The 22443-nt window shown below is 52.8% G+C and overlaps 7 protein-coding genes across 7 annotated transcripts; 4 read left to right on the top strand and 3 right to left on the bottom strand.

Moving 5' to 3' along the window:
- Nucleotides 1–258: 258 nt before the first annotated feature.
- On the bottom strand, nt 259–2322 carry NCS54_00609600 (Arginine--tRNA ligase; the record flags this gene model as incomplete). The annotated part of the gene is made up of 4 exons (XM_053151569.1): nt 259–265; nt 320–733; nt 780–1984; nt 2041–2322. 4 exons carry the CDS (start codon nt 2320–2322, stop codon nt 259–261), a joined length of 1908 nt encoding a protein of 635 aa, XP_053007544.1.
- A 904-nt stretch (nt 2323–3226) lies between these two features.
- Nucleotides 3227–4723, bottom strand: NCS54_00609500 (Hypothetical protein; the record flags this gene model as incomplete). Its single annotated transcript, XM_053151568.1, has 1 exon — nt 3227–4723. One exon carries the CDS (start codon nt 4721–4723, stop codon nt 3227–3229), a length of 1497 nt encoding a protein of 498 aa, XP_053007543.1.
- A 6442-nt stretch (nt 4724–11165) lies between these two features.
- On the top strand, nt 11166–12257 carry NCS54_00609400 (Hypothetical protein; the record flags this gene model as incomplete). Its single annotated transcript, XM_053151567.1, has 3 exons — nt 11166–11494; nt 11549–12003; nt 12061–12257. 3 exons carry the CDS (start codon nt 11166–11168, stop codon nt 12255–12257), a joined length of 981 nt encoding a protein of 326 aa, XP_053007542.1.
- A 2409-nt stretch (nt 12258–14666) lies between these two features.
- Nucleotides 14667–15212, top strand: NCS54_00609300 (Hypothetical protein; the record flags this gene model as incomplete). The annotated part of the gene is made up of 3 exons (XM_053151566.1): nt 14667–14703; nt 14754–14905; nt 14964–15212. 3 exons carry the CDS (start codon nt 14667–14669, stop codon nt 15210–15212), a joined length of 438 nt encoding a protein of 145 aa, XP_053007541.1.
- A 779-nt stretch (nt 15213–15991) lies between these two features.
- Nucleotides 15992–17016, top strand: NCS54_00609200 (WSC domain-containing protein; the record flags this gene model as incomplete). Its single annotated transcript, XM_053151565.1, has 2 exons — nt 15992–16206; nt 16260–17016. 2 exons carry the CDS (start codon nt 15992–15994, stop codon nt 17014–17016), a joined length of 972 nt encoding a protein of 323 aa, XP_053007540.1.
- Nucleotides 17017–17432: 416 nt separating this feature from the next.
- Nucleotides 17433–18617, top strand: NCS54_00609100 (Hypothetical protein; the record flags this gene model as incomplete). Its single annotated transcript, XM_053151564.1, has 3 exons — nt 17433–17529; nt 17579–18162; nt 18219–18617. The coding sequence occupies exons 1-3, from the start codon at nt 17511–17513 to the stop codon at nt 18615–18617; spliced, it is 1002 nt and encodes a 333-aa protein (XP_053007539.1). The 5' UTR covers nt 17433–17510.
- A 294-nt stretch (nt 18618–18911) lies between these two features.
- NCS54_00609000 (Hypothetical protein) lies at nt 18912–20350 on the bottom strand (the record flags this gene model as incomplete). Its single annotated transcript, XM_053151563.1, has 5 exons — nt 18912–19005; nt 19193–19333; nt 19385–20093; nt 20176–20223; nt 20293–20350. 5 exons carry the CDS (start codon nt 20348–20350, stop codon nt 18912–18914), a joined length of 1050 nt encoding a protein of 349 aa, XP_053007538.1.
- Nucleotides 20351–22443: the final 2093 nt, after the last annotated feature.

The following is a 22443-nucleotide window of genomic DNA, read 5'->3' as shown; positions in this document are numbered from 1 at the left end:
TCCTGAAAAGGGGCTGTGAAGGAAATCCGGATGAATACGATAACCATAAGATTCATTCCCCTGTAATTCTTAATACGATTTGGGGAATCAGCGACATCAACACCGCAAGCAAGAGTACCACTTCTTAATGTATGGGTATATTAATAACTTTTCATGCTCTCATCTATTGTGGCTTTATCGAGATCTACCTCGCCGCCAACATCCCATCGTCATCGCCTTTTTTATATCCCGTTTTTTGTATTTCTAATCTTGTCTACCTTACATTCTATTTCCAGTTAGCATCATGTATCTCATTCAAATATCACTTCAGGGTACATACCGCTCAACAGGGGTGAGGCCGAGCAGGCTCATGCCGTTGTGGAGCACGATTCGGGCAGCATCGTAGAGGGCCATGCGGGCCTTCTGGAGCTCCTTCTCGCTGCCGACGATTCGGAGGTGGTCGTAGCTGGAGCTGAGGACGTGGGTCATCTTGAAGAGGTAGGTCAAGATGGTGGTAGGCTCAAGAGTCTTGAGAGTGTTCTGGACAACGTCGGGCCACTGGCTGAGCAGACGGACGAGGTCGGTGGCGTGCTTCTCGCTCAGAAGGGTAAAGTCGGCAGTCGCCAGCTCCTCATCGGTGAGGCCGGCCTTTCGGCGGATGGAGCAGAGACGAGCGTGGGCGTACTGGAGGTAAGGGCCAGTGTCACCCTCGAAGGAGGTCATGGCATCCATATCAAACTTGTAGTTGTTGATTCTGTTGTCATTAGCAAACACTCGTCAACAATAAAGGGGCTATGTACCGCTTTCCAGACATGTCCTGGACCATGACACTGCTGATACCCAGAATATCGGCAACAGCCTCTGGGTTTTCAATCTGCGAGTACTTGTTCTCGTTCTTCTTCATGACATCATGCATCTTCTCAGCGACGTCCCGGAGGATGTCGTCGAGGAACTTGACGGTGCCCTTTCGAGTGCTCATACCGAGTACCATGCCAAAGTTAATGTGCTGGCACTTCTTGGCAATGTCGTCGTGGCCCATCAGTTCAATCGTCTTGAACAGCTGCTTCAGGTGCAGGTCTTGTTGCGAGGCGACGACGTAGATGATGTGGTCAAAGTTGTACTTCTTCTGTCGGTTCAGCAGCTCGCTGATGTCTCGGGTCAGGTACAGAGCAGTGCCGTCCTTCTTTCGAAGAATGACCTTCTCGAGACTCTTGCCCTGCTTGCCAGCGACGTGCTTGGAGAAGTCGATGAGGATAGCACCGTCAGCATCCTCGGTAAGCGACTTCTCGGCGAGAACCTTGGCAGCCTCCTCCATGTCGGACTCGGGGACCTGGCTCTCTCCTGAGTAAACATCGTACTCAATGTTGAGTCGGGCGTAGGTCTTCTTGTAGCGGACAATGCTCAGATCTCGGAATCGTCGCCACAGCTTAACAGCCTCCTCATCACCATCCGTCATTCGTCGGAAGTACTTTCGGGCCTGCTCATCGAGCGAGGCATCCAGGAGGGCAGTGACGTCCTCGCCAGCCTTCTTCTTGGCCTCGATAGCCTCCTTCTCGTCGGACATCTCCACGTTGATTCGGACGTAAAGGTTGAAGAGGTGGTTGATGGGGTCAGCCTTGAGAGCCTCCTCATCACCCCATTTCTCCCAAGCCAGAGCCAAGAGGCCGTACTGCTTGCCCCAGTCACCGAGGTAGTTCATTCGGATGACATCCCAGCCAGAGTACTCGTACAGCGAAGCGATGAAACCACCAATGATTGTGCTTCGGAGGTGACCAGCGTGGAAAGGCTTGGCAATGTTGGGGGAGGAGAACTCGACAATCATGCGCTTCTTTCCGGCGCTGGGGTTGCTGGGGTCCTTGAGGCCGTTGTAAGGGTTCTTTCCGTAGGCATCAGAGCGGTTTCGGATCGTGGGCAGCAGCAGGCTGGTGAGCTTGTCGGTCTTGAAGAAGAAGGAAATAAAAGGACCGCTAGCAGTAGGCTTCTCGATCAGGGGAGACTCGGGGAACTGCATATGGTCGAGTCAGTCAACAGATAAAACAATTGCAACAGTATGCGACTGACCTTGGAAACCCACTCCTCAGCCAGCTCTCCGGGCTTCTTGCCCTTGACCCGGAGCGCAGGGACAGCGAGAATAGCATCTCCCTTGTCGAGGGTCTGAGTCCACTGGATGGCGGGGTAGATGATCTTGGGGTCAACACCCGTGATCTCTTGCAGAAGGCCCGTGATGTGAGAGCGGTAGATGTCGACGGGGTTGGTATCGGGGTGGCAGTTGGGGTACGATTCGACCTTGTCAATGCCAAGCTTCTGAAGCTGCTCGGCGAGCGCGTTGCCGTCGGACGCCATCGTGGAGTAAAAGGTGAAGTATCGTGGGGAGGGGTGTTGTAGGAGGGGTCGTCGCTGGCGGGGAGTTGACCAAAGAACAAGAGACCGGTTCGAGGCCAGAGACGGTCGTCGCGAACAGCAGGCGTATGAGTAAAAGGTTCGATGGATAGAAGAAGAAGAAAAAATGGGCGAGGGAGTCAAACGGCGCGCGACCATCACTTGCACTTGCAGGCAGTGTGACTCAAGTGGGCTCGAGGGTAAAAAGGCTTTGAGCCATTGGGGTTTTGGCAGCCGCTTTCTCATGCAGTGCGCGCCATCGATTCGCCCAGTTTTGCGACACCACCGCGGGGCACGGCCTGCTGTTTTTCCGCTCCGGATAAGGATTACCCCTCCATGCCTCGGGTTGGATCAGCCACCATGATGGAAAAGCTATGAAGAAGAGTGAGTATTGTAGGCTTAACTGGGAAGATCGAGCATTGGCAAGGCATTAGGAGGCGTCCGGTGTTTAGGAACTGAAAGATACAACTGGCGAGCCTAGTCTTAATCACCAATGCCTTGTCAATAACCAACAGCGTCATGCCATCAAGACACAACTGGGACTCACGCCGGAACCCAACCTCACTCAAATACTGCACCAGATACATCTTTATCGCACATTTTATTGCAACTGATCGAACCAAATAAATACGCTCCCAAGACCATTCGAATGAGCAGGTCATTATGATATATGCCGGACCCCCTTTTCGCTCCCGAAACCCCAGCCCCCGCAGGAGCCCCCAAAAATCGAACCGAATTATTGAACAGAATCGAGACGTGGAATAATTGCCAATTTTGATGCGCCGTGGTTGCGGTTTTACAATCTCATCGAAAATCCGCCAACATGCATGAGTGAGTGAGTGAGTGAGGGTATATAAATGAAATCTTTTTAGACGTTGTCATCGCCGCGCATCTCGTTGCTGAGCGATTCGCCAGTCGCCTTCTTCTTGCGCCACTCAAAGACGGTCCTGGGCTTGTCCTTGATAGCATTTCGGAGATGCTCGTCGCTGCGCTTCATCCAGGTGCGGGCAGAGGCAAGGCTGACAGGGTACAGGGGCATGTTCTGGCTGCTGAGAAGGAATGCATCCGGCTCGCGCTTATCATGAGACGCAATGATATCCAAGTCAGAAGCAATCTGATCGCAATAGATTTCGAGAGGCAGATCGTTGACATCGTGTCCAAAGGGGTTCTCAATCTCCTGACCGATGAAGAGAAGACCAAAGATAATGTAGCCGGCGGCAATGGTAGCGGGAATGGCGGCCCAGTGGAGGGGCTTGACGAGCTGGAAGGGCAGTAGCATGACATAGACAAAGGTGATTTGGCTGATAGCAATCGTGTAGGCAATCGGGAGAGGAGTGTTGGTGACACGCTCGCAGCCAACCAGAACGTCGTTCATCATTGTGAGGTGGTTGTAGGCAAGTGTCTGCTGCATGGGAACGTCAAGCTGTCCGTTGGCAACCATCTTGTCAAGGGTGACAGCAAGGTGGCTGAGAATCTCGAGGGGAAGGTTGCCAAGAGGCTGGCTGGTTTTCTTAAGAGCCTTGCGAGGGTTGCTCGTGGCGAAAGAGACGCCGAGGTATTCTCCGGTCGACTTGAAGATGTTCTTCTTCTTGATGGAGTTGGCATCAGGGTCGCATGCCGTGGCCTCCTTGGCAAACGTGTTGAGATGACCGATGAGGTGCTCAAGGTCCGGGTAGGCGCTGTAAGGCTCGAATCGCAGAGCGTGCTTGAGAGAGACGGCGAAGGCGACAATGAGGTTCATGGCACCAATCTTCTTGAGGGTAATCTCGCGAGGGTCCTGATCCTCGGGGTCTCTAGCGTGAATCCAGAAGACACGGCCAAGTGTCTGAGAGGCCATGGTAAGCATGCCCCAGTAACGGCGACCCTCTGCATATCGCTCGTACGCAGTCGAAGAGCGGAACGACAAGCTCAGACCGACGAGGAAACCCAGAACAGTAAGCAGAACCGAGTCGATTCCCAACGGATGGACCCGCTCGGAAATGACAGTGATGACGGTCGACCAACCACCAACAATGACCAGAGGGACAATCAGCTTAGGCAGAATGGAGCCATGCATCTGCATGATGAGTGGCCATTTCGAATGCTTTTGGATATCACGAGGACCGGTAAAGTAGTCGTCGAGGTCGAGTGAGGTCTGCTTGCGGAAAAGAGCTGGGTTGACAGCGATGTTGGGCGATGGAGGCGAGCGAGAGTGCTCGAGAGGAATGTCAAGGCTCTGGAGACGCTTGGGGTCGGCGTCCATGCTGTGGAGGCGTGAAGGGTCGATGCTAGGGGACTGAGGCTTCTCGTTGCTGAGGTTGCTGGTATCTATTGTCGGTCGGTTGACGACCGTAGCGCCAGAACCGGCTGAGTAGGAGTCACCCATGATGTGGAAGGGGTCGCTTGTTTGCGAGTGAGTGTGCTGTGCTGTGCTGTGCTGCTTGTTCGGTGATTCGGATACTGGAGAGCGAAAGTGGTGTTCCTGCCAGCAGGCAATGCAATGCAGAGAGACTTGGCGTAAAGTCTGGGCGCTGAGGTGAGAAGAAGGAAAAAGAATCGAGGTCGTAATAAAGTGAAACGAGGAAAGAGAGGTGATGGTCGAGAGTGAGGGCAGGAGCTAAAGGAAATAAGGTTGATCGAACGAAGAAAAAGAAGGAGATCAGACGAAGGATGCAAGCGCAAGGGAAGGGGCTCCAGGTCTTAATGAATGAGGGACAAAGGGGAGTGAGCAAAGGAAAGAACGGGGTCGATTCGTCGTCTGATGCGGGATGAAGCTCGTTGGGAAAAGAGAATGAGAAGGAGCAGCCTGGAGAGACCAGACCACCGATGGAAGCCAAGCCCAAGTGGAGATGCCCCATGTACCGTCGCCACTCAGGAACCGTCTACGGGTCCCGCCTTTGGACGGACCCCTGCGCGGCCCCCAACGATCCAGGGCGTGTTTGGGCTCTCATTGGTGCAGGCGAGCAACACCCGGCGCCCCCGTATTGCGCTGGAGGCTCCTGAGAAGCCCTGAAGCGGTTTACGGAGCTGCGGCAGGGCCCGCCTGGGCATGGAAGCAGCGCTAACGGCCCTGTAGCGGAACGGTACATGCGCTGGGTACTTGGCCGTACTGTGCGCGGTCTGTACCACCAACCGTCGGCCGCAACGGCTTTTACTCTTGCTACGCGTGCAGCCTCTACTTCGGCTCCGGAGTACCGTTCAGTACCGGGACACTCACCTCACCTTTCAGAGCCGCTGTCAGCGCTACGGTAAGTGCTTGCCGAGGTCGAGGCCAGCCACTACGACATTAGAAGCAGGACATGAAACGCTACTTGGGCCCTCCGGCCCCCTTTGCCAATAGAGGCTATTGTTTTGTCGCGGTGGCCCCAAAGAAGGAAAGAAAGAAAATAAACCTCATAGAGCGCCCCCATCTTGGCATGTGGGAGCAAGACCTGGTCATGAGGCTTGGCTGAATGTCTGGGCGCCTCTGATGGTCAAAGAACTGAACCCTCTTGTTCTTGGACACTCTAACGCCATGATCCAGGCCGAGACGCACCTAAGGTTGGGGCTGGGTAGTTGCAGAGCAGAGCAGAGCACGCAAGACAACATCCAACGGGCAAGACCGCAGGCCGATCCGACAAGCCAAGGATTGGATCGCGATGAGGAGACACATACAGTGTACGATGCCCCTAGGAATGCGATGCGGGTTTCAGGGGAAATAGGGTTGGGCTCTCGCAAGAGAAGAGGCAAAGCTGGAGTTCTGGTTGGCCCCCCTGGCCGATGGGCTCACCTTATTTTCACCTCATCGATGATCCTGCCTTTCTTTGCAAACGGGTCGGACGCCTCGTTGCTGAATGTTCCGTGGCGAAACAAGGGGCGCTCTCATGGGCAGAGAATCCACATGGGTTTCTGATGACTCTCATCTTGTCCTCGATTGGCTGTCTCAGGAAAGGAGGCCCGTGACGTGTCGTTGTGTTGCGTTGCGCGAGTGGAATGGAGAACGGCCAGGAGATCCAAGATGAGTAACAAAAGCCCACAATCGACATCCATCCCTTGCCAAAACAAAGATGGGTCCGGTCTGCTTGTACCATGGTGAGAGAGGGAAATGCGTTGCACAGCCCCCTTCCAGATCAAACAAGGAACCATGTCCAATGACAGCCTCGAGATCCTGACCGCACCGTCCTCCTCATCCACCTCTGGTCAGGGAAGAAGCGGTACAATTAGGCTCTCGACTAAAGTTTGCTTAGCTTTTTCTGCTAACCATGACTCTTCCCGGTATACCGGAACCACTCGATACGAGGCTACCTGAGGTTACGTTTGTGGTGTTGTTGTATTTCTCATGTGAAAAAAGGTCTTTGGAACTGGGCTCAGCAACTGCTTACCTGCTTACTATGCCTCCATAATAGCGCCTCCGTTGGCGCGCATAACACATCTCTAATGAAAAATATGTTCCGATTCAGGCACTCACTTCCGTCTTTTTTCTAGGCATTGTAGCAATGCCAACCTCTGGATGGCCTGGCCTCTGCCTACTCGTCCACGTAGGTGCATCTTGCTTCGCTGCACGTTAGGTACACAGTATTCATACAGTCCATCCTCTTGTAACTCGTAAAAAGACATCCATGTCCCGGTTTGACTAATTTCAGCAAAAATCTCCAGCGTCTCCACCGCGGGCATACGCGTGTCGGACTAACAGGAACCAAGCTTTTTCCCCCTTCGATCTCCTTCTCCGGAGTCCGCCTGTTGATCGGTCCTGGCGGACGTCTCTTTTTTTTATTCTCTTTTCGCGGATGCTCTATTTTCTGATGGTTTGTTTGTCATCAAAGTAACGGACAGCATCCTGGTCTGTTGGTAGCCCTGGACGCGTTCAATGCGGGTGAGATTTTGTTTTGCATGGACAAGAGTCCACAAACTTGCTGGGCTGCATCTTGCGAGACCTGTCTCATTTGCCATCGACAGACTGACGTACACACATAACACGCCAACATACATGCTCACAAGATTGCTTCTGCTGTAGCCTGATATTCTGCCCTTCATTCTTTTCAAAGGACTCTTGCAGGTCACATCTTCTGCAGCCATCCACCCTTCGGACCGACACGGACCAAGTCATGGCATGGCATGGCGGAGGATCAACATTGGGTGAGGCGAGGCGAAAGAAAACAGACAGGGGACCCCCCTCGTCCACAAATTTCGCCAAGGCCTGTGGCATATTAACTCGAGTTCATGCTGCGTCTGCTAACAAGAGGCGGTGATGCAGTCAGCAAGAGCTGAACTAGCAGCCCTTGCTTGGCTTGATCAATCTCGTCTACAGACTTAGATTCAAGCCCAGCCTTTCTTTTACGAATACTTCAAGTCTCTTCCCCCTCACCGTTAATGTCCTACCATGAAGCATGTGATGTGACAGGTTCTCCTTTCTGACTCGAGCCGAGTGTGACTCTCAGCTCTCCATCGTCCAAGCCATGTAAGAGCCAGAAAGGAAAACGCCAAGCTCGATCTGACCGTTTCACCGTGACACCTTTTTTTCTTTCTGAACTTTTGCATTAGTGCCGTCGTAGTCTGTGTCCAAATCAACCATCGTGCGGAGAAACCACATGGTTGACCTCAGCACTAGCGGAAAAGCGGCCGATCACCAAGACTTTTTTTTTCCTTGTCAAATGTTCAAGCTGGCACTTCGGCAACGAGCCGAGTAATCACTAGCATTCGGTTCTTGACCTCGAGTTGCGGGATTCAGCTTGGCAATTGTCTTTGCAACCGAGATGCACAAGTGTGTAGGGCGGAGAGGAAGCATTGGCTGGTGGGGGGTTTGTCTCACGCTTAAGCGCACAACTCGACTTTTTGGCGCGCGCAACCATCGTGAACTGCTAGCCTCCGCGCTTAGACAACGACCTACGGTAAATCTGGATCGACAGCACCGAGTGACTGCCATGATCGCCACCCGTGGAAGCGCCTTATCCACCATCCTAGTCAAAGTCTGGAGATCATCTCTCGAGTGTCAAAGGGACAAGATATCTTTGGTGCACGGCATTGGATCGGTCAACACTCCATGTTGAGCTTGGATCAGACATGTCCGTGACCAGTTGCTTGTTTGGCCTCCATAGCCTTCAAGGGAAGCCCATCCTTGCAAGATTCTGATACTCTATTGTGGTATGATCAAGAAATATGACGAGCCCACATCCCGTTCCCCCAGACATGGATCGTGTCCCAATCCCAGGGCTTTCTCATGACCCAACCTGCGTGTCCCACGCAGGGAACTCAAGTATTTGGGTACCATAGACCATCCCCATCATGGCTCACAAGACGTCTCGTATTCATATAAAATCCCTGAGTTTCGCCGGCGGTTGATGCTTGCACGACGAGATTCTCCCGTTGATCGGTCCTCGCCTGAGACATGCACCATCATCTGCCGGCAGATACTCTAGTATCATCCACTGCAGCAACACCTGATCACCACCTTCATGCGGCCTTTTCTCCTTGTTCTGACGCAAAAGCCGGGGCACAGAGTCCACATGCCGTCTGCCTAGCCCCACCAGTCATGGCTTTGCCGATGGTGGCGCCAGAGTCAGAGTCAAGATGAGTCGACCGTGGAGGTGGCAGTCAGAAGACATAAGCCTGACAGGCATACTTCTTATTCCTCGAGGCATCTAACACAGCTACTGAAGGATTTGTTGTGATCGAGGTCATTGTTGTTGAAGAAGTGGTCCAACATCGTCCGGTTGTCACTGATCTTTCAATCTCGGTATCGGACGCCCCGAGCCGGCTTCTACCCGATAGTTGATCATTGGAGGATGAATCAATAACAAGCATCATGATTGACTGTGTCTTGTTCAATCAAGTGGCTCTTTTTTGGGACACGTCAAGGTCAGACTGCAGTCTGTTTAAGTGACCCTCGGTCAGACACTCAATGTTTGCGAGATACTCGTCGGGAAGAACCAAGGAACCAAGGAGAATTGTTCTTCAGGCGTTTCAATATGGTCAACCAGAATCACTTCCCGCGGGTATTGCCCCTAGCGCACACGGGAAATGGCAGCTACTGCTATTGACCACTGGTTGAGTGACGACAAAGACAGATTCATCTGCTGGATTAGTGTTATGAGGGACTTTGCAAAGTCTGCTCACTACTTAGGTGGTTTATAGTGGCTACATTGACTAGACTTTGACATTGGACATGCTGAAGCTCTTTCATGTGTCCTGGTGTCGTTGTCTGCGATGCGCACTGCGCAGATAGGAGGCGTTGATGTCGTTGGCTCTCAGGATTCTCGCGCACTCGATAATCTTGACTTTCAAGAGTTCCTCAGAACCAACGAGACGATCTTGAAGTATCAAAATTCGATGGTCATGCCTAAGCCATCGCGCCAATTGCGTAGGTGGCGGATAGTTGTTATGTCTCCTTCTCTCTAGCATCAACGACGATCCCTTCAGGTGAATAGCGAAGCACAAGAAACCGCTACAACACCTTGAATCCTATAAAAACCAACAGCAATGGTATTCATAACGGAATCAAGGCTTACTGTCAAGTTTGTTCGCCCCTTTTCGTCTTCTCGCAGGATCATTTACCCTAGGTAGGTAGGTAGTATTCGCAAAGCTCTCCAGCATGGCATTCTGTTAGTTGCAACCGTTAGTCTCTTCCTCATGATGCTCTTGATAAAATTGGGGTTTGGTTACTCTTACATACTCCCTATCTCGACGGAAACATGGCTCTGTTTACTTAAAACCCCTATACGAGCAAGCCATTGCCGTGTTTTCCGGCCCTGATTACGCGTATGCAGCTTTGTGACCACAGTCCTCTTTACATCATCTGTTCTTCCTCCATAGCACATTGTCTTCAGAAACACGTATATAAAAACCCACCCAGGCAATATTTCAGAGAGTATGGCTGCTAGATTTGTTGTTGGTACTTCTCTCACTACGTTGACGCATCGCCAATTGCGGGACCACGAGCATGCATCGATGGTACTCGAGCCATCTATATCTCTACCTACCCGCCTAGCCAATACTCCTACCGGTCTTGGGGGATTTCTATCGAGTGGGAGATACCTTTGCTCATCGTAGAATTGCTTCTTCGGGTCCTCGGGAATACTCGTATTAAGCCTGCAAACACCGCCAAGGAATCTTGTACACGACCACCTCCACTTCCATACTGGAGCTCTTGCAATCAATGAGAACCCCCAGCTAGCAATCCCGACAGTTCTAGTAGTAGACAACAATAGCGATTTGTAGACCAGGCACCCAAGCAATCGTCGGAAAAGGTTCAGCATCCATACTCTTGCTTCAAGTTGGGCCCAGAAGCGGCCGCCCAGAGATGGAGTTCAAAATCATGATGTTAGTGACGACTGATGAGGTAACCTTGGCTCGTATTCAAGATCCACGCCAAATACCTTGAAGATGATTGCACGTTCCGTATGGCACCAAAACAAATTCGACATAAATAATCGTGCACTCCCCTCCCGCTGTTATCGAAAACTGCAGCTTTATTTACATCATCCAAAAAGAGGCGTCCACTAAAACCCGGCAATTCCAGAGCAAGGCCGCGTCGAATCAAGCCACTGAGGCGCCCAAGCCGAAACGTGACGGAGCTGACTGACGCACGCAGTGCCAGGCACGCACTGCAGGGATGTTTCGTTAGCGGTCCAGTTCTTCTCGATTTAGCTTGGGGCTGGCTGTCAGGATGGATCCATTCTCAAGGGAGAAGAGGGACCCCCCTAACCAGAGCATCCCGTCAGCAGCAACCCTTGCTTTACAGATTTCCACGATCTCGTCAGTTTGCAGACGAGACGTTGCGGTTCTCCTCTGCCAGCTCCACGAACTTCTACTAACTCATACGACGACGATATTGACATCGCCGTCTTTCCACCATGGCCGGTCGCTGGACTCCCCGGCAGCGCTCGCATCGCAACAACGTCGTCGGCTTCTTCGCCCTGCTCTTCCTCGTCCTCTTCTACTTCCGCGACGACCTCCTTCCTCCCTCCTCAAACTCCCGCAGCCATGCATACGACACCTCGACCACCTTGCGCCTCGGTGACAACGATGTCGAGATGGTGGTGGCGAGCATGAAGCACGAGAACGTCTCGTGGCTCGACCACTACCTCCCCGAGTGGAAGAAGAACATTTACGTCGTCGACGATAACAAAGCCAAGTTGACCGTGCCTATGAACAAGGGGCGCGAGGCCATGGTCTTCCTGACGTACGCCCACCTGCCCAACTTGACAGGATGCGTCTGCTAATGCGTGCGCCGCAGTTACATCATTGACCGATACGATTCCCTGCCCGGCAACATCATCTTCCACCACGCCGAGCGCTTCCAGTGGCACAACGACAACCCCGACTACGACGCCCTCCCCCTCCTCCAAAAGTTCCGCTTCGACAACCTCAAAAAGGTCGGCTACGCCAACCTGCGATGCGTCTGGGTCCTTGGTTGCCCCGCCGAGATCAAGCCCATCCAGGACGAAGCTCCTGCCAAGGAGGGAGAGCCAGTCCACGCCCGTCACGTATACAAGGCTGCTTTCCAGGAGCTGTTCCCCAGCCTCGAGGTCCCTGAGGAGGTCGGCGTAACTTGCTGCTCGCAATTCGCCGTGCGTCGCGAGGCCATTCGCAAGCGCCCGCGCGCCGAGTATGTGCGATTCCGCGAGTGGCTGATTGTGTCTCCCTTGGGCGACGACCTGAGCGGCCGTGTCCTGGAGTATTCATGGCACAGTAAGGTTCCCAATGCTCACGAGCAAATCATTCTACAGAGACTAACACTCATATCAGTCATCTTTGGCCAAAAGTCGGTCCACTGCCCCAACGCTGCCGAGTGCTACTGTCAAAACTACGGCATGTGCGACATGACTTGCGAAGCAGACAAGTGCGACGGCCAATACGTCCTCCCTCCCTTTTCCACCCTTCCCAAGGGCTGGCCTCGCCTCGGATGGAAGGGAGAGGACCGCCACTGGACCGGGCAGCCCTGATCCGAGGGAGCCAGCTAATGCGATGCGATTCGATTCACACGGCCTATAGACTGTCACGATAGGAGGAGCACGTTTTCTTTCACATGCAGTTTTATTTATCCATCCAATTCGGGAATCAGGATGAAAACATGGGGGCACGAAAGCACGAGGATGTTCAAAAGGGGCTCGCCCTTACCTTTACCTTTGGGTTCTTGTTGGTTTATTTGGTCACGGGGCGGGCGTCTGGGATTGATTGGGACGGGGCAATCTGCTATGTCTGTATCAAGTAGAGGTTTCTGTAGCATTATCACCATCTTGGGGGCAACAGTAGGAGATAGAGAGTTCTGCACGGGATGCGCTTGTGCTGGGCTGTTAATAGAGACTTGTGTGTCTTGACCTCGTATCTAGGAATGCCCCTGACGTCTGCCCCTGAGGTGGTGTTTGAGGCCAACTATGCTGAAGCTTGTGGTTGACGCCTTACATAATCTGTCACACCTACATATCGCTCTGGAATCTTGAACTTCCATGTTTTGCCGCTGATAAGGATTCGCTATCGATCTCCTTCATTGCTCTGATCCTGGGGTCTTATGTAGGTCGTTGTTTTAGTGAACGAGTACTGTAGATCTCTCCTTTCAATGCCAACGTCATGATGCTCCTACGAATGCTCAGTGTCCCCAATTGATGACCCACGTGCAGGCCTGTTGAAAGCGTGCTAGACTTCTTGAGTCTCGCTTTGACGATTTCGCAGACGAGATGGACCTTTGAGGCTTAGTTTGACGCAAGCCACCAGCCGTTTATACAGAGTAGCACGAGTTCATTGCGCCTGTGATTTGTTCCAAACATTGCTAAACTGTTCCAATAATTCTGCGGGGACGGCTCTCGTCCCTGTCTGTTGGAGCTAGAACTCCCTAGCGTGGAGTTCCGATGCCCGCTGTGGCGGGCTGCCTCACTCACGCAGGCCGAGAAGGGTCTTCCCGCAGGTAAGGCGAGGTTCACTTGCCCATGCATCACTGAACCTAACGCATGGTGTGAACGTCTATTATTGAAAGGGTGGAGGCTCAGCTCAACTCGGGAACTGGTCGCTCGGGACTCTGTCCCAATTCGAGCCTTCTGGACCATTGATTCCAGCTACCTATCTATCTTGGCAGGTCTAGATGGTTGTCAGCTGAGCTGGAGCAACTCAATAGTTCAGAATAGTGGCCTGGATGGAGGGTGAGATGGCTCCATGGACTCACATAGAAGTCAACATGTTACTAGCTCCTTATTCTGCTCTCGGTGCTTATAAGGATGGGAGCCGAGCAGGCCATCTCTGGTGAATCCCATCAGCACTTCTCCAGTCCATTCTCCAATACACAGAACAATTCCTCTTCGCCCTCAATATACAACATGCCCGTCCAAAAGTCCGACATCCTCACCATCCCTGGGGAGGAGGAGTGGAGAGTCACCCCCATCGCCTGGAAGCAGAACATGAGGGAGAACAAGAAAGTCTACCGTTGCATTGAGTTTACCAACACTCGTGGTGTGTATGGACCTGCCCTTAGAGTCAATCCCGCATAGTTCTCACATCTAACAGCCGACGAGATTGAAAAGACGAACTTTTTGTTCGTCTCAGAGGAGCTGCTAGACAACTTCAAGTCGTCAAAGATTGAGAGGACCGACACAGGCTTCAAGCTCACGGTCGACAACGATTACATGTATGGCCAGCAGAAGGGGAACAAACATCGTTTCCTTGTGTACCACGATAAGTCACGCTCCATTTTCCAGGTACGTCCCTATTGAATCTACCGATATGGCATCGCAACAACTAACATTATCCTAGCACCGCTTTGTTGAGGGCACCCTAGCCGCCATTTCCAGACAGGCTACTGAAATCACCATGAAGCTGGGTTATGGTGATGCGAAGGTTATATCGGGTACGATCGCCGGTGTGATAGGAGACAAGCTTCACGATTTTGACCGGGACTGAGTTTGTATTCAAGTAATGCGGCAAGTAGAGATGAGTGCTTTTAATATCAAGCGTGTAATGACGAATATGTTCTGCAGTCCTGTGATGTAAATCGTCTTGCCTTGGGGCTTAGATGAAGCTTTTCAACACTATCACCAATCCCTTCCAATCGCCTTGAAGTCAACGAGCACTACTGTATAGGTTCGGGTCCCATCAACACTCTGATTTTGTATTGAAAGAATGGATTCCGGGCAATTCCTGAGAAGAGCGCTCTCTTATTTGCGCTTTTCGTCCAAGGTGTCACCGTACCCTTGGCCCCACTTTGGGAGCTTTGCTCCACCCTCATTCGTAAATCCACCATCTCCAACAAACCAACCTCACACTGCATCAACATCACTTAGATCCTCTTTGAGCAGTGCTTGGTGCCTTACTTCTTTAACTTGAATTGTTACACACGTTAAAGCCCTAGAGAAACTCTCATCACCATGGATCGATCACAAGCTACGAGTGCCAATCTCATGGGTAAGTCTCTCAAGCTAGCAACCTTAAGACTATCGTTGACAAGTCTCAAGACACACACAACAGGCTCATCGCCGATATCCTCACCCACTATCGCACGCTCATGATGCTTGCAACCATCCAAGCTGAGGGCGAGCGCAGCAACAGCAACCCCGAAACGATTTCCGTAGCGGGAATCTCGATGGAGATGGCCTTTGACGGTTTGGTAGGTCTGCCTTTTACGTCAGTGCCTGTTTTTTGACCGAGGATCTCACATTTGCCAGTACTCCTCCATCAAAGAGCTTCTCGCCCTATCCCGCAGAATCAAGGAGCTCTGGGTCTTTGGGCCCCTCAACCAGAGCGACACTCAATCTCAGGCAAAGGAAGACCGGATTGATCGCGATGTCTCCGAGGTGGCAGGTCTTCTCGACATGATTGACGCGAATGCCATGAAGAAGCTCGCTGAGCGCTGCGGGGGGACGTGGGAGCTGCAAGAAAGGCCGACAGAGACGGCACCGACAACCGGAAGCTAGAGCAAGATGGCGGTGTTGGAAGAGGCGGCGAGAAGTTTGATGACAGGTGACTCTGAAAACAGGAAGATGTCGGCAGCGAGTAGAGCATCGACGGCAAATTCGATGACACTCAGGGCAGAGAGTCCGTACGGAGCAGACAGGCTGCTGTCACAGGAGGAAAGCGACCTTGAGGACAACGCTGGCACTGCGACTGGTGGCAGTCGGCGATAAGCCTTGAACACTACAGATGCAAGGCGATTGAGTTCACTGGACGATAAGAATGGAAGACATGGGACGGGGTGATTCATTAGGGCGTTATTGGGGCGTTGAAGGGCTGGGTTTGGAAAAGAGGTCACAGTGAGATACCCGAGCCCTGATATTCTCACCTTTCATCCACCCATAAGGTACTTAGATCCATAGGTACCTGGGTATTGGTCAACTGGATTACATTTATGAACATGGATGCCACGTGCTTGGTCTCCAAGAACCTGGGCTCTGACGGTGGCCGCCACGAGTTCGAGTCGGAGTCGTTGTTGGGAAGGTGCGCTCATGATGGCTTCAACAACAGCGCCTTCCCTGGGGCCAGGTGGACGTCACTCCCCCAGGATCCTTCCTCAAGCAGAGATGAATCCCCGCCTATTCACCTCCCGGGCTCCTTCTTCTTGAGCCGTCCAGCTGAATTTTCTTTCCAACCCTCTTCTCCCTTTCCAACCCACCAGTATTCCCTCATCCCCAAGGGTTCATCTCTACACTCTCTCGTCGTTATCCGCCAGCCGTCCCATGTCCATCGATAACCCAAGATGCTCAGCTACCTTTTGATCGCCGCATTTGGCGCCATGGCCGTCCTTGGCCAGGCCTCGTACGGGTCCGAACCCGAGCCGTTCAAATACTGGGGCTGCGCTACAGTCGATGCAGCGGGCTTCAGTGAACCCGCCCAGCTTCCTTCTGGCGTCTTGAGCCATGAATCCTGCCAGGCAGCTTGTGCAGGCCACATCTTTGCTGCAGTGTCTCCCGAGTGAGTCTTTCCCTGCAAGTTTATCCCCCATGTCCGCTTCTAACATGATCCAGTGCTTGTCGTTGCGGAAACGACCCCGATGCGATCCATGCTGTTGACGAAGGCTCCTGCAACCACCCCTGCTTAGAGAATCCCAACTCTCCCATGTGCGGCGGGATCTGCCAGGAGGGAAAGCCAAGAATCTCTACCTTGTTCATCATTGATACCGTATTTCTACAGGACGAGGTTCTTCCCGAGCCAGTCAACCCAGAGAATCCAGAAGTTCCGTCCAACAATGCCCCTGTGCCCCCATTACGAGAGCAATTCGCTGCATCGAGCGCCCTTGCGGAAGAAGTCTCTGAGACAGAGATATTACCTCCCGAGGTTGGGGTCTCACAGGCACTTCCTCCGCGAACTGATGCTCCCCTACCTCCTCCGGAGATGTCGGCCCCTCTACCTTCATCGGCTTCAACACCTGGTGAGTCCCTACCCACCACTTCGGTGAACGAGCTAGAACCAACTATTCCAGTGCCGCCTACCACTCTCCTCTCGACCAGCACCCTGCCTCAGGAAAACCCTCCCGTAACACCTGCCTCGGATGCATCCAGCTCGACTTTGGTCACCGGTATTCCACCCGACTCTTCCACAGAGTCCGTCACCAGCGAGGTCCTTCTGACCGAAACTCTTCCTGAGCCTGTTCCCTCGATTACGCCGAACAGAAATGACGGACCTGTGCCTTCCCAGGTCCTTGTGTCTCGGTCGAGCCAGTTCGAGGTCCCGGTCCTTACGGTGCTGGGCGAGCTGCTCCTGATTGCTGTTATGATTGCATAAGTTTAGGTCAGGTCTCATGAAGAGGGTATTGAGGAGAAGTCATGGCAGCATTCGGTTAAAGGGGTCATGTGTTGTAAGGAACTCAGGTGGTAGTTTATGTGGGAAGATTTTGGGCGGTCTGTCGTGGACCAACACCGTCATGTTGGGAGCGCTGATCGAGAATGTCCTAGACAGGTTGTCAAACTTAGTGAGGGGTTCAATCCCATTTTACTTGTGAGGAAGGCCATCTGACCGTAGAGCATACGCGAAAAAAGATGAATACATCTTATGAAGTACTGAATTACTCTCTGATCTCCCGTCGGCGTAGGGTAAGTGAGTGAGTGAGGGTGGCCTCGACGGCCCCACCAGAGCTCCGAGCGCCCAGGGGAAAGTGGCGGGGTAGGAGCTGACAACCAAGCAACATCAACGTCAACACCAACATCAACATTGACATTTACCTGGACTTGTTCTCGCATCTTATCAATCGCTCCCCGTGCACAGGGGATACATACAAGATGCAGTCTGGTATTGCAGGTATGATTGGATCGCCCCTCTTGCCTGTCCCTCATCTCACATGCAACAGCCTCCCAAGAGCTCCAGAACGAGTTCAACTCGTTGTTGGCATCAGACGATACCTTTGGCCTCCTTGCCTCGATCGAGAACGAGTCCCTCGTCCCTGTCGCCACTCTTCCCTCGACCTCCTCATCCTTCGGCGAGAACCTAGCGAGCCTGCAGCCGCACATCAAGACTGACGTCGCCCTTTACATCATCCTGCGCCGCTACGACTCGGCACCGAAATTCCTCGCCATCACCTACGTTCCCGATGCTGCGCGCGTGCGCCAGAAGATGCTTTTCGCATCGACACGCCTGACTCTTGTCCGTGAACTCGGATCGGAACACTTCCGTGAAACCATCTTTGTGACAGTCCCCGAAGAGCTGAGCGAGAAGGGTTTCGAGAAGCATGATGCGCATACGAAGCTGGATGCCCCTCTTACCGAGGAAGAGCAGGCGCTAGGAGAGGTTAAGCGTGCTGAGCAAGAGGCCGGGTCTGGAACAGGAGTCAAGGCAATTCATCTCAGCAAGAGCTTCTCTATGCCCATTGGAGAGGATGCAGTTGCTGCCATGAAGGAGGTCGGACAGGACGACGGACGATCGGTTGTCATGCTGGTGAGCTATTTTGGGCAATTGATTTATCCTATGCCGTATACTAACAGACTTGGCAGAAAATCAACCCAGAAACCGAGGTGGTGGAGCTGGTTCCCGAGTCGCCGACGCCAAGCTCAATCGCGGAATTGACCCAGGCCATCTCGCAGACCGAGCCGCGGTTCACCTTTTACCGATATACCCACACACACGACGGCGCCGAGCAGAGCCCCGTGCTCTTCATCTACACCTGTCCCGTGACGCCCGGAAACAAGGCCATCAAGTTCAGGATGATGTACCCCCTGATGAAGCGGGCAGTGCTGGAGGTTGCCGAGCGAGACGCCGGACTTAAGCTGGAGAAGAAGTTTGAAGTGGAAGAGCCTAGTGAGATCACGGAGCAGACTGTGCTGGATGATCTGCACCCCAAGGTCGCTGCCAGACAGGGCTTCAGCCGACCGAAGCGACCTGGCCGAAAGTAATCGACGTGATGAATCAACAGATGAGAAGATACACATTTGCAACCATCATGTTTACGAGCACGTCAAGACGTCGAACTAGACACAATACAACTTTCTCACATTTTCAAGGTATGTAAAGCAAGTTAATCTTTGATGCAAGAAACGTCAATTGTCCAAGCTACAAATGCTGGTATTTATCCAAAGATGCATGCATGTAATGAGAACCCAAGCCGCCCCTCAACCCCCCCAAATGCATGGTATCCTTTCTTTCTCCTTTGTATCGTTGACCTTCTCATCCTCTTTGGTGTTGTCTTCTCATGTCATGTACTCGCTCTCGTCTCGCCAATCATGTGCCGCCCGCCCCGAGTTTTTCAGATGGACTCTTCCGCATCTTTCACAGCATTTTGCACTGAGGAGGTATTAGAAACTGGGACGGTACAAAAAAGCGGCTTTTTGGTCGGTGGGTGTGTTGTGATGTGTGTGTGTGTGGAAGTCGACGTCTTCTTTGTTGTTGAGATGCAACAAAGAGATCAGGCTCGACTGGGTATGTAGTGACTTTTTTCTCTTCCATATTCCTCCCATTTTATTCCTCGTACTTGCCTCCAACAAGGGAGATGTTGCTCTTTTCTAGCTTATCCCTGAGGTACTCGTAGACGGTGAAGGTGACGGCCTGGCCGGGAGCGACACGCATGATACGGGGGGTGATGCCCTTGTAGAAGGCGTGGAAACCTTCTTGCCTGGGGGGTTGTTAGTTACTGCATCTTTGAGAGTATGCTTGGGAAACTCACTTGAACATGTCGGCGGCGATTCTCGAGATTCGGGTCCAGGCGCTGGTACCGGGCTCGGCGGGAGTCTTTTGCAGGCGAGTCTTGATAGTGTCGATAGGGGCGTTGCTCAGGGGACCCATGGCACCAGAGACGAGACCGATGAAAGTAGTTTGCCAGCTGGGAAGGTTGGTGCCCTCGTACTGGGGCTGCCAGACCTTGAGCCATTCCTTAAAGTAGCTGTAGGCGGTAAAGTTGACGGCCTGGTTGGAACCCTGTCGCAGGGCAGTCAAGCTGACTCCGCGGTAGAGGGCACCGAAACCCTCCTCCTTGACGACGGTGTACAGGGCGTGGGCGGCGTTGCGGTACTTGGGAACATCGAGGGGGTCGGCCATGGAGTGGTGCTGCGCCTGGAGACGGATCTTGATGACCTCCATGGGCGTCACGACGGCGACGGCCTCTGTGACACCGGCGGCCAGACCGGCGAAGAAGGTGGCCTTTCCGGAGACGACGCCCGTCTTGGGGTCGGCGAGGATCTGCTTGTACCACTCGAACGAAGTGAACCGGATGGCCATCTTGGGCACGATACCAGTGAGAACGGCACCCAGACCCTTGTAAAGGCCGAGGGGCGTCTCCTTGCGGATGATGTCGGCACCGGTCTTGATGAAGCCGCGCTTAGGAGCTCCGGGCTGCCTTGCGCGCCGCGACAGCTGCATGCGGACCTTGATTGTGTCTTTTTACATGCCGTTAGATGTTTGTTTGGGGGTCAATTGAGCTTGCGCGCGAGTGAGGCGCAAGAGGGTTTGGCTGCTTACCGAGGGGATGGCACGCGAGGGCCTCCATCATACCAGCACCACCACCAGCTGTAAATCGGCGTTAGTTTATGCTTCAACCATGCTCTGTGAAAGCATTCTCATGCAATTGGGACCTACCAATGAGGTTGACGGCCGCCGAGGGCGGTTGCCTCTTGCCTTCACCCTTAGAAGCCATTGCGACGAAACCAGAGCTTATGCGCCCAGCTCTTTTCTCGTTCCCTTGCTTTCTTTTTGAGATCTACCAGACGGCACCGGATCGCGAGTCTTGACTCTCAATTTCACTTTCCAGACGAGGATTCTTAAGACCGAGGTTCGGAGGAGAGGTGTTCGGAGATTCGACGGGATGTGAGAGTGAGGCTACGAGGGAGTGAGGGAGGGGAGAGAAAGGAGTCACAACGCAAAGGAGGAGAAGAGGGCTAAGAAGGATAGAGAGAGGAGCGAAGAACGGAGGGAGGGAAACAATTTAAGAAAAAGAAAATGGGTGGATGGAGCACCTCTCTCTCTCCGGCCGAGACGCCGTCGCGCAAGGTCAAAAAGGCAGACTCATATGAAAAAGAATGGATCCCCTTGCCGAATGGGCACGGGGAATCGTGGTGTAGCTACCGACACACCTTACGAAAACCCCACAGTCTCATCGGGAGGAGCACCTCGGAGAAAGCCATGAATGGGTTCGGAGCTTGGCCGTGGTCGTGGCCTAGCTTAGCTGGAGGCGTGTGAGTTGGGGAGGGGGAGGGGATGCAGGGACGGAAGCAGGAGGATGCGCATACGCGTGGGACGGGCAAAAGAAAGGAAGATGGAGATGCAGATATCTCGTTCGGAGAGGTGCCCGGACCATGATAACGTGTGACTGTGTAGAGCTTCAAAAATGTATTGGTATCAAAGAAAACATTCTACATCTGAAGCCATATTCTCTCCCCTCACGCCCTCTCCCCTCATCCCCTCACTCACATGTGCCCTCCCCCAAGCGCAGGTCCCAAAAACACCCGCGAACTCTGACGTCTCTGGCTCTGATGACTTGACTTGCCCCCCCAATCCCAAAGCCGAACAAGGAGCCCCACAGGCTCCGGGCAGGCGGAGGACCGGGGTGCGGAGGGAGTGTGCGGCTACGCATCCATGCGGCCGAAGCAAGAAGAGATTCTTGTTTCTTTTTTCCAACCACATGTCATGCTGAGATCCTGTTTAAATTCTTTCTAGTAAAAGATGAGCTTGTGACGATGCCCTCAGCTGACCGAGCCTCGTAATAATCGTGGTCACGGTGTAGACACAGAGCTCGGTGAAGTTCCAAGTGACGTCGGTTTTCTCTCTTTTACCGACGGGTAGCCGAGCTTGTGATTTTGCGGGGTCCCGCACCTGCTTGCCTCTGTGTGTCGACCTCTCGTTGCGCTTTCCTTTTCCGCTGACCTCGCCTTACGGAATTAGCTAATCAATGTAAATCTGGGGTTTTCACCTCGGAGAAATATGAACTATTCACAACAATGGCTGCTCTCAACTATCAGTCAAACATGAATAAAAATAAGATAGTAATGGTTGTGCGCCTTCTAACAATGTATTAATGCAAGAATGAGAACATCAATCGGAGCCGTTTCGCATCCAATGACTCCTTTCCCTCTCTCCCCCAACAACTACACCCACACCACTACCCCCATTCAAGAATCCACACACCCCCTTGTTATTTTGAAAACGGCCATCATCCGTTGCACGAAAAAAAAGCGAAAAGGAAGTGCATGGCCGAGATTTGCCGAGGTCTGCTACCTATTGTTCCATATCATTTTCTGGACCCTAAAGAGGATCTCAAGTAAAAGAGAAGGGGAAGAGGTTCCGTCGGAAGTGCTTCACCGGGGGATGGAATTGAACCCGGGTTTTCCTTTCGGTAATTGTATTCATCGTGTGTGAACGCACAGAGCAAAAAGCGCATTGTCAAAAAGGCACGAGTGGCCTCATGCCCAGGGATCGTGAGATTTGAATGCCGTGTACAAAGTCGGCACTCGAGACATGCTGCGGAAACGAAGCACCCTCTCTGCCGAAAAATCCCAATCAGTCGGTTCCGAAGAGATCAGATAAGGTGCCCGTTTGACTTTGTTTTCCGCTCTGCCCCTTCCATCCATCCATTCCTTTCCATGTTTCCAGGCCCCCGTGTGTGTCGGAGTTGGTCGTTGTTAGCAGCTTGATCCGGGACTCGGAGATTCGGAGACTCGGACGACCTTTTTAGCAGTCAACTCTGCCTCCCCCCGAGGACCCTTTCCACGAGACAAGGGAAGACCTGCCTCT

This window comes from Fusarium falciforme, chromosome 4 (assembly GCF_026873545.1).
Source record: "Fusarium falciforme chromosome 4, complete sequence".
NCBI lineage: Eukaryota > Fungi > Ascomycota > Sordariomycetes > Hypocreales > Nectriaceae > Fusarium > Fusarium falciforme.
Note: the sequence above shows the minus strand (reverse complement) of the source record. Positions and strands in the feature narration are given on the sequence as shown.